Genomic DNA, 13569 nt, shown 5'->3' with positions numbered 1-13569 from the left:
ATTTTGATATGTGTACACTTCTGAACTTTTAGTAATTATCGATTAAAAAATCAGGCCCCTACCTAGAGGTTTTTAGAAAAACTAAAAGCACTTCTGCCGTTGAGAGCGGGCGTCAAAGGACAATGCCGCTGATGTCATATGTGGGAGTTTGCTTTGTTATACATCCACGCTGCAACAAAGCGGCTTTATCTACTTATGACGTTTTGAGAGTGATTACGTAACGGGGCTTTTCGCAAATCTCGCACAAAAGCTCTGGATAAGGGCATACAAAATGATTGTTTTTTTACACAATTGAAACCTATTTATGATCATATGAATCGATTTCCTTATTCATCGAAAACATTTTAAGTGGAATTCAGCAAAGTTCACGACTTGACATTTTCGTTCAAGCAGGTCTTTAAACGATAAATATTTTGTTACGTCGCATTTTCATTTTAGTGCGCGTTATTTGCTGGTAGATGAGGCTCCACACGATGCCGCGGTCGTACTCATCTTCGGGAGGTATCTGGGAAGATAACTAGAGTCCAATATTTGATCAAAATAACTATATTCGATTTATTTTCAATATTGTATCCTGGTTTTTTTCTTCTGCTGGGTGAGAATGAGATAATGAAATTGCAAGACGGGCAATCTGGAGTCCAGAAACCTACTCTTATAAAGATTCATTGTAAATTATAAATTTAAGTATAATTTTAGTTAAAAAGTCCAACATCGATTTTTATTCTTGTAGAGTCCAATATTCGATCAAAATAACTATTCGAGTTATTTTCTGAATCGTATCTTGTTTTTCTTTTGATGAGTGAGGATGATATAATGAGATTTTAAGGCGAGTCCAGAAACGTCTTTTTTATAAGATTTCTTTGATTTAATAGATTAAAATATAGTTTGATTTTTAAATCTGGGTAATATTCCAAAATTTGTATTTCCTTTCAACCATCACGACGACGTATTTTCATTACAGTGCGCGTTATTTGATGGTAGATGGTGCTCCACACGATGCCGCGGCCGTACTTATCGGCTGGGGGTATCTGAGAATACTCGCCGTTCAGGTTACTGTGCCGCCCGACACCCCAGCCTGTCTCTGTGCATCGATTGAACCACCAACCTCCCTTCAACTCATCGGCGCAGTTCAGATCGGGTTCGGCATCGTTGTCCTGATCGTACGTCGTGAAGGGCTGTCCGTTGGATGGTGGTTCACCGCCGGGAGGAGGGGACAGACAGTCAGCTGGTGGCAGATATAAAGAAACAAAGTTAACATTATTTTACCTGTAGGCCCCTTTGTTGCAGTATGTGCTGTTGATTCTCTGTTCTCTTTTGTTGCCCATAGCCGCAGTGTCTTTAATAAGCACGTTGCCTTATTCGGACGAGTTGGTATTTGAAAACCGTTTGAAACTGTTTGTTATGAAATGCATATGGTTAGAAAGATGTTTTTAAAGTATAAAAAAAAATGATCCACACAAGTATCACTCGAAATTGCACTGTTTTCCTTTTACGTCTCGAACTAAACGGTCGGCCATTTTATAGAGTCAAAATTTTGACTACACAAAATGGCCGACCGTGTTTCTTCGCGACGTAACAGGAAAAAACGAGCAATTTCGAGGCATGTTTGTGTGGATCATTATATTATACTTTTAAATCATCTATCTAACCATTTGCATTTCGTAACAAACGGTTTCAAACTCTTTTCAAAGACCAACTCGACCGATGAAGGGCAACGTGTTCCTTTTGGGTGTTGCTTTTCTGACACCACACTTACCCAAAGGGTTATCGGGATCAGCTTGAAATTCACCAACATGAAGAGTGTAGTTCTCTCCATCGACACGAAAATCATTATACACCCCATACTGTTGGCGTCCATCATTGGTTGTTAGCCTCACACTCATCTGCCATCCCTGCTCCCCAGCTACAGGTTCAGTGAGACGACGGAGGATCTCGTTCCCCAGCCAGAACGACCCTTCCTTGTCACCGAAACCATCCCTATACTCGGCCCAGCTGCGGGTGAAACTCACCGTTCCGTCCACGCGTCTCTGGAAAACCTGTTTAAAGGAAATTGAGGGTTAAAACCATGTTTCAGATGATTTGTTTGTACTCAAACCTAGACGAATAGTGCGTTCAATCACGTCGAACGTTCTCATCGCGTCCCAACACTCGTTCCGTCCAAACTTGACAACCACACCAACTTTAACACGGGTTAGGTGATGGGACTGAAAATAAAAGGACTCTCACGGGATTGGGACTTGAAACAAGTCTAAAAGGCCTGCTCTATGGGCCTGCTTAGATCATGACGATAATGGCCCTTTGTTTTGCAATATTTATGTTTAAAGACACTGGACACTATTGATAATTGTCAAAGACAAGTCTTCTCACTTTAGTGTACAAACATGCACAAAATAACAAACGTGTGAAAATTTGAGCATAATTGGTCGTCGGGGTTGCGAGATAATAATGAAAGAAAAAAAACACCCTCGACACACGAAGTTGATTGCTATCATTCAGATGCTTGATTTCGAAACTTTAAAATCTAATTCTGAGGTCTTGAAATCAAATTAGTGGAAAATTAATTCTCGAAAAGTACGTTACTTCAGATGGAGCTGTTTCTCACAATGTTTTATACTTTCCATTGCTCGTTACCAAGTATGTTTTTATGCTAATCAATATTTTGAGTAATTACCAATACAGGGTGTTTAAAAAAAAGTATACATTTAGGAAAGTGTATCCCAATTGGATTTTTCAAAATGTATACTTTTTTTTTAAACACCCTGTAGTGTCCGAAAACAGCCATCAACTTACCATCCATCCATTGTTGCAATAAACATCGATACCATTTGAATACTGGCTTGGATAGATGGTGTACATGTCACTCATGCCTTGACCACTTTCCTTTATGGCCTGACAGTCAGCGGGGTTGGTCGGTTGTGTAACGTCTGCATGGAAGTCAGTGAAAAGAAGAAAAACATATGAGTTGTTGTAAATATGCCTCTGATATCAACAAAACACATTGGTGATGTGCTCCAATTTTATGAGTCGTTTTTTGAAAATATCTGCATGGAGAAACAAACCTAAACGGGCAAACAGTGGCGATTCTCCCCCCCCCCCCCCCATTAAATGCCAAAGTGTAGGCCGAGTTATAGTCGGTCGCGCGATGGTCGGGCGATGGAAATCTTGACGCGCGATCATAAAAAGACACGGTTTCTAGGCCTCAGTCTTAGGATTGCGTGCAAGATTTCCATCGCGCGACCATCGCGCGACCGACTATAAACCGGCCTTTAGTAGGATCCAGTTTGGTAGGATCCAGTTTGCCCATCCATGCATCACCGAGCTCCAGTTCCCACCTTCGTCACCAAGCTAAGCCGCATCATCAGTATTAAGTAGCAGGGGCTACAGGAAAATGTCAATATTTTAACTTTTGTCATGAACATACCGTCACGAGTCCTTTGTCGCGCGGGTTTGCTTGACCTCGCGTTTTTACAGAATTTTGGCTGGGAGTGTTTACAAAAACCATTTTTACCAAAATATCAAATATTTTAGTGAGAAATTACCTCTTTCTCAAAAACTATTTTACTTCAGAGGGAGCTGTTACTCACAATGTGTTATACTATCAACAGCTCTCCATTGCTCGTTACCAAGTAAGATTTTATGCTAACAATTGTTTAGATTATTACCAATAGTGTCCAGTAACTCTGTATGAAAGCACATTCATGGGAATCGTTTCACAACATCTTACACATTCTCAAATGCAATTAAAAAAAAAAAAAAAATGATACATCGAAGTAAAATGTTTCTCAAAGTGGTCTCTACCATCGAAAGCTACTGTACTTGTGTTGTTGTTGTCATTAGTTTAAGGGGTGGTTATACCGGAAGACATCCTTTTAACAAGAAACGATTTTTAAAATGCCATTTAGCTTTTGTTTCAAAGAGCCAAATCCCAAGTTAAATTGTCAAATTTAAACAAATTTGAATTCTGAAACTTCGGTTTACCTTTGCTTTTATTGTGTAAATAATATTTTTAAAAAAATCATTCCTGTAAAGAACCGGCTTCCAACACAAAGACCCCAAAATAATGCGCTTTACTAGCATGCATTAATTAAAAGAACATAAACAATTCTAAAACACACATTAGTTAATACAAAAATGATGAATAGAATTTTACAAGATGAAGTGAAACCACTGGCAAGAGAAATGTTTGAAAGGCCACATGTTTGGCAGGTTTGAAGTGAACTATTGAACGGATGGTGTATTCGCATGTGTTGGAAGCCGGTTCCAGAGTTCCAGCGTTACATGTAAAGATAAGAGTCCTACATTGGTTTTATTACGTATTTTTCAAAGTCTTCCCCAAATATCGCCCCTTTTTGTAACTTACCGCTACAGTTGAACTTCTTGCGTATTTCAGTAACATCCTTGGTGGTGAAAGGTTGATCCTCGTACTTTGGTTGAAACGCTCGTTTCGGAGTCACCGAGTTCATTCCACCGATGCGGATGACGGTGCATCGGCAGGGGTCGCGGACCGGCAGCACCCATCGGAGTTTGTTGCCGTGGCTGGGGTCGGGCTCGTTCCCGTAGTAACACACCTCACTCGAGACCAGGGGAACTTTCGTGAGAGATCAAGAAAGAGGAAAACATAACAATTTCCTAATTTTTCCAACGGTGATTCGAACGAGGAATGCTCTCTTATTGTCAACTGAATGTTGTGTGTCTTTGTTGTCCCGGTCTTTGTTAGTCTTGTGCTTTGTGCCTTGTCTGCTCTGTTCTATTGTATGTGTATTGGATCTTTTCTTTATATGGGCACTCCCTAATACCAAGCTGTGCTTGGTTGTTGCCCCAAATTTCCTGCATTTCTGTGTATCACTTTGTAGACATTGCATTTATATTGATTGAGGAATTGGAAATAAATGTTGTACTGAACTGGACTGAACTGAACTGCTATACAGGCCTGTAATTAAACAAAGGCAACGGAAGCCATGGCCTCTGTTGCAGTTTGGCAAGACGTTCCCAATATACTTTAAGATTTTCAAAAGGAAGTGCCCTTTGAAAAAATGATGAAATCCCAGGCCTGGTTATAGTTGACAAATATTGATTAACTGTATAGGCAAAGTATACCATTTTTTTTGTTTGTAATTAATCCTATATACATGTAAATGTATAGAATACTAACATGTGAAAATGTCATTTCGAAAGGTGGTCTTGTTTTTAATTTAAGATATCGCCGAAAAACCGGAGATAATAATAGGCCTATATTATGTCCACGAAGGAAGAATAATCACACTCAATCGGAGACGTTAGGGCATAAAAAAAAAATCAATATCTTTTTAACATAACCGATCGAAATTAAATGTTTGTTTAAACGCTTTAAACTATATCGAAAGCTGCTGTGGTTTCTAAAAACAAAATGAATTGCAATCAATTTTAACAGTGATTATGTAATCTGAGTATAGACTCAACTAAATATAGGCCTTGCTTATTTCGAACAATGTATTGATTAGATTTGCAATAATTCAACTCGTGAAGGAAATTATGCGGTATGCAAAACAAAACGCATTATGCGATGATTTTGTGACAATTTTGATTTTTCATCTTATGGAATAAATCCGTCATTTAAACTAGTCATTGAAACTAAGTCATATAAACTCTCCAATTCCTTTCAGATAGCATTCTCTGAAAGGTTTATTTAACCCAGTCGAAAACAATTCATGGCAGAGAAGCCAGCGTCCAAAGGCAAACGTATGTTGTTTTCCCCCACACAAACATTAGTATACTTCATAATTATATGCAATTATTTCAACAAGTTTTGTCATGTTTGGTACAAAATGTAAGATGATCGAGATGTCTTCTCTTAATAAAAAAAAGGTACTGAACACTATTGGTAATTACTCAAAATAATTGTTAACAATGAGCAAAGGAGAGCTGCTGATTTTTTTGATTTTTTTAGAAACGGCTCCCTCCTGAAATTTTTTTTTTTAGCTGAGAAATATGTAAATTTTCACTCAAAATGTCAAAAGACTTCGTGCCTGAAGCCGACCAAGTCAAAATATGTTTGTTATTTTTTGCACAATGTTTGGGATACACCAAGTGAGAATACTGGTCTGTGAAAATTACCAAAGGTGTCCAGTGCCTTTAAAGGGATATTTAAGTCAACTTACCGACCACGAGGGCCACCAATCCAAGAATCGTCTCTACTGCCATTGAAGCAACATACACAAAAACAAGACACAAAATGCGCTCCCAGAAAAGGGTACCAAACAATTGGTACTTCAAACGTATGCTAAATTAACGACACGTATCCACTGCGAGCCTTAAACGTTAAACACGAAGTGCGTGCATGCCGACGCGTTGTGGTATACATAAATAAAATAGAAAATACATCAAAATTGAGTGCTGTGTCAGAATTTCAGAGAGCACAAAAGTGGTGCTTTTACTTGCTGCATTATTCAACAGATATATATATCCATGGTTACAGGTATGGTTCACATTCACTTATTGGAGGGAAAAGTCATTCAAAAGCCATCAGTTTCCATTAGACACGCTTTGCAGACGACATGAAATTTGTATTTTCAGTTAAAGGGCCGGTCTATGTAACTTTTGTAGGACATAAAACACAATGTCCACGGATTTACACTAAACTTACACAGTTTGAAGATAATGAGAGCAGAAAGCTCCCTGAAAATATTACGTGCTGAGGTGCTGTAGTTTTGGGGAAATGAGTAAAACAATGTCATGAAAATAATTTGCGTCTCATGAGACAAACATTATTTTAATCATTTACAAACGTATTTTAATGACATTGTTTTACTCATTTCGCAAAAACTACAGCACCCCAGTAAGTAATATTTAAAGGGAAGCTTTCCACTATCATTATATTCAAACCCTGTAAGTTTAATGTAAATCTAGGGACACTTTGAAAAGGTACCCAAATCCTTTAAGGCGCGGTTAACTTTGTGTGGATGAGAAACAACGAATATGTTTTCATGTTTCCATAATGTTACGACTGTAGTTTGTCATAACAAACATGATATGTATGTCATTGTGTAATTAAACAACCATCAGTGATTGAGTTTTTGAAAATGTTTTTTTATGATTTTGTAAGTTATATACAAACATTTTTATTAAATTTACACCCCCCGGAAAATGATACGGCATTATAAGAGAGCAATGAGATATTAAAGTAATAGCGTATGGATCATCATCATCCTTCGTCCTTGGGCGGAATTGTAGAGGCAGCTTCGATGAAATGGTGTCAGGTTGCTTTATCCCCCATGAGTTGTTGGGTCTCGTTTAGATTAAGGTTTGTGTTAAGGTAACGCATGTAAAATAACCCAGTGCACTTTTCGAAAAGAGAAGGGGTTCGCCCCGATGTTCCTGGCTGTGGCTGCTGTATGCGCCGTAGCACCTTGTAAACCCTTATAAGATGCTAAAAAATTGGGTCTCAAAATTCATCACTGCAATTACCTATCTTTCTGAAAGATTGTATATACTCAGCGCCTTGAGTACCTTGTTTGGTAGATACGTGCGCTATATAAGACTTCGATATTATTATGTTATTGTTATTATTTGGTGACCTGGGTACCACATCTACCTCTGTCGTTTTTTGCAGCGGTGAGATATCGTGGATACGGCCGGGGAGACATGTAAGATGGCATTATTGCTGCGTCCTTCGGATGGGACGCAAAGCCGCTGGTCCCGTATACTGCACGTAAAACCCAATTGCGCCTATTGAGAAGACAAGGGTTTGCCCCGGTGTTTCTTGCAGTGGCTGCTGACGGCACCTTGTAAATCATTAAAACTTAGGTGCTACATACATGGGTCTCATAATTAAACAATCATAGCTCTCGTTAGCGAGAATTACGGATTTGTTATAAACACATGTCATGACACGGCAAAACGCGCGAAAACAGGAGTGGGTTTTCCCGTTATTTTATCCCGACTCCGATGTCCGATTGAGCCTGCATTTCCACAGGATTGTTATTTTATGTATAAGTTGTGATACACGAAGTGTGGGACTTGGACAATACTGTTTTTCCGAAAGTGTATAATGGCTTTAAAGTCATCGGTGGATTCGAATCTCGTTCATGACGATTGTGTCCTTGGGCAATATGGTTGACTAAAATTAATCTCTTCCCCGGGGATATAAATGGGTACCTGCGAGGGTGGGTTGATATTGAACAGCCACTGGAGCGCCACTGCAGCTCAGGGCTGCCAACAATAGGTGAATACGGCCTTAGTTTAAGGCTTTCATTTCAGAACACGTGATCCCATCCCTGGTTCGTTTGTCACCGCCATCTTTTATCCTAACACTGGATGTATTGTGCGTTGCGTAGCAACCCTTGAAGCGTCACTGATCTACGTTCAGATGTATCGATTCGAGTGAAATATCAAACAGGTTGGGGATTCAAGAGTTAAATAGAATAATAGTTTCCTTGTCTAAATGAACAGAATTTAATTTACGCAAAAAATACACTCCACCCTTTGTGATGAGCGCTGAGCAATGATTACTCCAATTTAAGAACATGGGCACCTTTGGTAATAATTGTCATAGACCAGTCTTCTCACTTGGTGTTTCTCAACTTATGCATAAAAAAACAACCCTGTGAAAATTTGAGCTCAATTGGTCGTCGAAGTTGCGAGATAATAATGAAAGAAAAATACCATTGTCACACGAAGTTGTGTGCTTTCAGATGCTTGATTTCGAGACCTCAAAATCTAATGTTGAGGTGTCGAAATAAAATTCGTGGAAAATTACTTCTTTCTCAAAAACAAAGTCATTTCAGAGGGAGCCGTTTCTCACAATGTTTTATACTATCAACCTCTCCCCATTAGTCATTACCGAATAAGGTTTTATGCTAATAATTATTTTAAGTAATTTGCATAGTGTCCACTGCCTTTAACTGACTGTCAATTATTATGCCCAAGTATTTGTAATTTTGCACAATGTCATTATCCTGTCCAATGAGGTTAACATTATTAGCCGAAGGGTAACCTCTTTTAATCAGTGTTATATAGGTCTCGAGGAAGAGGGGGGGGGGAGGAGACGTTTAATTACTCACACCACGCAAACACTGCGTTTACATTAGCCCTGGCGGCCTTATACTTTCGTATTATACTACAGTGACAATTTCGAGGCATTTTTGTGTGGATCATTATATTTTACCTTTACAACATCTTTCTAACCACATGCATTTTATTAAAAAAACTGTTTTCAAACGCTTTTCATAGATCAACTCGCCCGATCAAAGGCAGGGTACGTGTCCAGCCACTGGACACCTTTGTCAATTGTCAAAGACCAGTCTTCTCACTTGGTGTACCCACCTAGCTCAACATATGCAAACATGTCAATCACCTGCTTATTTATCTGAACTTGTTCATCATTATTCCCCTACTCGGACTTTACGATCATCTCAACAGTCATTGCTTTCTGCTACTAGAGCTTCTTCCATTTTTTATGGCCGCTGATCTTTTTCTTATACGCCGCACCGTTTATTTGGAATAGTCCCTGTGCATATTCGCCAAGCTAATTCTTTACAATGTTTTAAGTCCCTGTTGAAAACTGATTTGTTTAAAGCTGCTTTTCTTGTAATTTTCTTATTTGTATCTGTATCTTTCTCTCATTGTTTATTTTATTGTTTTTCTTTATGCGCTTAGAGGCATTAGGCGCTTTACAAATGTATTTTTATTATTATTATTATTATTATAAAGAAGAAGAAACAACTTGTGAAAATTTGGGCTTAATTGGTCACCGAAGTTGCGAGAGAAGAAAAAACACCCTTGTTGCACAAGTTGTGTGCGTTCTGGTGCTTGATTTCGAGACCTCAAAATCAAAATCTGAGGTCTCTAAATTCAAATATTTTAGTGAGAAATTACTTCTTTCTCGAACACGACGTTCAGAGGGAGCCGTTTCTCACAATGTTTTATACCATCAACAGCTCTTCATTACTCGTTATCAAGTAAGGCTTTATGCTAAATTATTTTGAGTAATTACCAATAGTGTCCAGTGCCTTTAATAGGCGCAACAACAATAGCTGACCCATAATTATTTACATGCATTGATATCCATACACAAAAAGACGCGCTTTAGACTCCACGATGAGCCCATGTGTGACGTAAGCTTGATGAATGATAAATAATGCATTGTAATTCGGGACAACCTTTTGATGAATATGAACATCGCCTTATTAGGCATAAATGACGATTTTTATAATATTATTACAAGATGTGTAATATGAAAAATGATAATGTTAAAAAAGAACCTATTTTACAGAATTCAATCAATTGAAGTAGATTATGGGCTATTTTTGGTATAGTTCTGAAAATGGGAAAATAATGCACCCAAAGTAGAATTATAACTAAATATTGAAAACCTCGTGTGAAATAAACGATACAGGGAAAATAGGGGGGTCGGGGAATGGGCGTGGAAGATGCCAAATCCACAGCCACATGTTCACTCATTATGGCAAAGTATAACCAGTGAAAAATAGAGGGATCTTGAACATACCTTAAAGGCCACACCTCTACCTTCTTTCTGTGGTGACGAGAAGTGCCATTGGCATGGTAGCCGTAGCGTCCGTAGGCCCACGTCCGAGTTGTCCGAACGGTCGAGCTGTCTTAACCGTCGAGTTGTCCGAACGGTCGAGTTGTCCGAACGGTCGAGTTATCCGACGGACGAGTTCTGTGAAATTCCTCTGAACACATATATGCAACAAACGGATGGGTCCAACCTGGGCTAGCGGCAGGGTTGCTTGCCCACACTCAGAACCAAAGGCATCGACTCAGCTAAAAAGCAGGGGAGTGTGAAGGATTGATTGACACTCTCTGGTAATTTCCAGCTTCCCATAACTCGTTTACACATTTGAGTAGCGATTGAATCTCAAGTCATTTTTAAACCATGGAGGTAGAAATACTCCATGTCGAAACTGTCCCTCGACTCTCTCAAAACACGTGTTCCGGATAAGTTTGTATTGGCTCGTACAGTGCAATTGCCAGACACAAGATGGCCCGACACGTGCTTGGAAACGTACTACGGCCGTGTCTGAACTGTTGGCTATGGCTACTGCTGTTGTTAAGGCTGTTGCTATGGGCCTTCAATGTTTAACACATGTTGACTTTGCGGTCAAGCCGTAGCCACTAGGTCAGACACGGTCTAAATCACTATACAAAAGAAACTATTTGGCCTTTTGTGAAACCATTTTGGACCTTTGAGTCAAGTTTTAAAACGACACCAAGTAGACAAGAAACTATGTTGGCTCTTGAGCAACTGGGAATGTCTTATTTTCTTTTTAATGGGCTGATGTAATGTTTTTCGAGGCTCACCCTCCACATTACCCCGGCCGGGACTGACCCCTCCACTTCGCGGGTAACGGAGCTCTTCCGGGCCCCATAAGAGTCCGCCTGCTACTGCCCTCCAACTCCGTGCTCAAAATTGCCAATGTAGTGGTGCTTTTCAAGGGGGAAATTATTTTTTCTAAATCGATTTAAAAGAGGGAGTCCTAAAAAAAAAATTAAGGACAATTTTGAGGGTTGCAATTCTATACCACAGAATACGAAATAATTTTAAATTTTAAATTTCCAAAACTCATTTTTGAGACACACTGCATTCAAGCGACATCTACTTGTTCTGTTTTGCCCTTACAATCTAACCCGAGTTATAATTGGAACGGAGAAGACAATAGAGTTTGATCGGTAAACAAATATATTAAACATCTTGATTTTAAGATGGGATGTTGACAAATAGAATGGCATTTCCAGAGCTCCGTAGATAAGGAGTAGGTAACATTATTTCTGCTGTTTTTAAATTATAGATTGGGTTCTGGCTAGGGTTAGACGCGATATTTCGGTTCGGCTGTAAATCTATATCTTCGATGAGGCACATACTATAATATCACTGATACTTTTCGGAGAAATCTGTTTAGAAATGACAAGTTTAACAAACACTAACAGTTGCGTGACCATTTATTATTAATAAATTCAAATTGCAATCTTCATATTTCAGAAACAATAACTTAGTCACGCTACATTTTTTGATAAAGGGTGAGTATACGTTTGGTAATCACTCTTACCAATTAATGGCTATACAAACTTAGTTGGTACAACCGCTTTCAATATCATTTTGAGAATAATTTCACCTCTAATTATAAAGGGTTATGAAAAAACATCTAAGTTTTAATCCCAAACATTTTGAAACTGAGAAACGTTACTGTCGGATACGTTTATCACATTATGTATTCCAATTACGGTTTATTCTTCATGTGTGATCATAACCGCTCTGGATTTTTGGCGTTATGTCAAATATTATCTACATTTGTATAGGATTAAAACAACCAAACGGTTCCTTTACAACCAAATGTATACTTTCCCTTTAAAATACACGTTGCGTTTGGATTGGGTGCTTAAATAATCGATTGCACTGAAATGATGGTTGGGAAGAAGTTTTAGAGGTAGAGCCTCACAAATAAACCTCATTGTATACAGTTTTCCTTTTACCTCGTGAATGTATACATGGCCCACCATTGTGAACTTTGGAAAACCACACCCTTTCGAGCCACTTTTGTGTCTATCATTAAATTTTATTTTTGAATCATCTTTTTAGCCAAAATATTTTGTTTACAACAAACGCTCTTTTGTAGCCCAAAGTGCCTGATCCAAAAGCAACATGTTTATTATAGAATGAACAATAAACTCTGTGTATATTACAATTTTGCAATTTTATGTAGTGTCATACTTCGGTAATTATCTCTGTTTTTCTTCTGTTTTTTTTTTTTTTTTTTTTTTTTTTGGGGGGGGGATTTCCATCCGATTCTTTCTAAGTCGTACTTATTTGAATCCTCGTTGAGCAAAATTGATTGCCTCTTTACGAAATTGAAAATGATTAAATCAGCAAAAAATCTAGTCGAACGAGCTTTGCTAAATTGAATGATAATTGTGTGTCATGAAAAGAATGAGTGTGGTAGTAACTTGAATGCCTCAAAACGAAGTTGAATGATCGAATTCTGAATTTGAAACGCAGTAAAAACCGGAGAGGCAAAATAGTTTTAATTCGAACGCATAAAATTAAATTTGCTGCTCATTTTCCAAAATTTACCGAGAAAACCTATATATTTGTTTATATACAGCACAAATCCTCTAGATTATTCAAGGCACTTTGTTCCATTTTTTATCCCTGTTCATTGGGTATATTTCTGGAGCATTCCTCTTAAACTTTATCAACACCCTGGCGAACAATAGCGTTAGGGGTTTATTATACACGTAGCATAAAACACAATGTCCACAGATTTACATTAAACTTACACTGTTTGAAGATAATGATAGTAGAAAGCGTACCTCAAAGTATTAGTTGCTGAGGTGTAGTTTTTGAGAAATTAGTAAAACAATGTCGTGAAAATTCATGTTTTTTTTACATGCTAAAATAATTTTCGTCTCATGATCACTGAGACGAAAATTGTTTTCATGACAGTGTTTTATTCATTTCTCAAAAACTACAGCACCTCAGCAAGTAAAATTTAGAGGGAAGCTTTCTACCAATATTATCTTCAAATTGTGTAAGTTTAATGTTAATCTGTGCACATTGTGTTTTGTGTCCTACAA

General features: G+C 38.2%; 1 protein-coding gene across 1 annotated transcript; it reads right to left on the bottom strand.

Moving 5' to 3' along the window:
* Positions 1-374: 374 nt before the first annotated feature.
* Positions 375-6309, bottom strand: LOC117290734 (fibrinogen-like protein 1). Its single transcript, XM_033772278.1, has 5 exons — positions 6138-6309; positions 4361-4588; positions 2791-2924; positions 1757-2036; positions 375-1225 (listed from the first exon to the last, which is right to left on the bottom strand). The coding sequence occupies exons 1-5, from the start codon at positions 6178-6180 to the stop codon at positions 930-932; spliced, it is 981 nt and encodes a 326-aa protein (XP_033628169.1). The 5' UTR covers positions 6181-6309; the 3' UTR covers positions 375-929.
* Between the last annotated feature and the right edge of the window lie 7260 nt (positions 6310-13569).

The sequence above is a fragment of the Asterias rubens genome, chromosome 5 (assembly GCF_902459465.1).
Source record: "Asterias rubens chromosome 5, eAstRub1.3, whole genome shotgun sequence".
NCBI lineage: Eukaryota > Metazoa > Echinodermata > Asteroidea > Forcipulatida > Asteriidae > Asterias > Asterias rubens.
Note: the sequence above shows the minus strand (reverse complement) of the source record. Positions and strands in the feature narration are given on the sequence as shown.

What these genes read in the sequence shown, in the direction of transcription:
- LOC117290734 (XM_033772278.1), bottom strand. Translation starts at nt 6,180, where the DNA reads ATGGCAGTAGAGACGATTCTTGGATTGGTGGCCCTCGTGGTCG. An exon ending in CAAGAAGTTCAACTGTAGCG is followed by an intron (nt 2,925 to 4,360) that starts GTAAGTTACAAA and finishes ACTTCCATGCAG; the next exon opens with ACGTTACACAACCGACCAAC. An exon ending in TGATCCCGATAACCCTTTGG is followed by an intron (nt 1,226 to 1,756) that starts GTAAGTGTGGTG and finishes ATCTGCCACCAG; the next exon opens with CTGACTGTCTGTCCCCTCCT.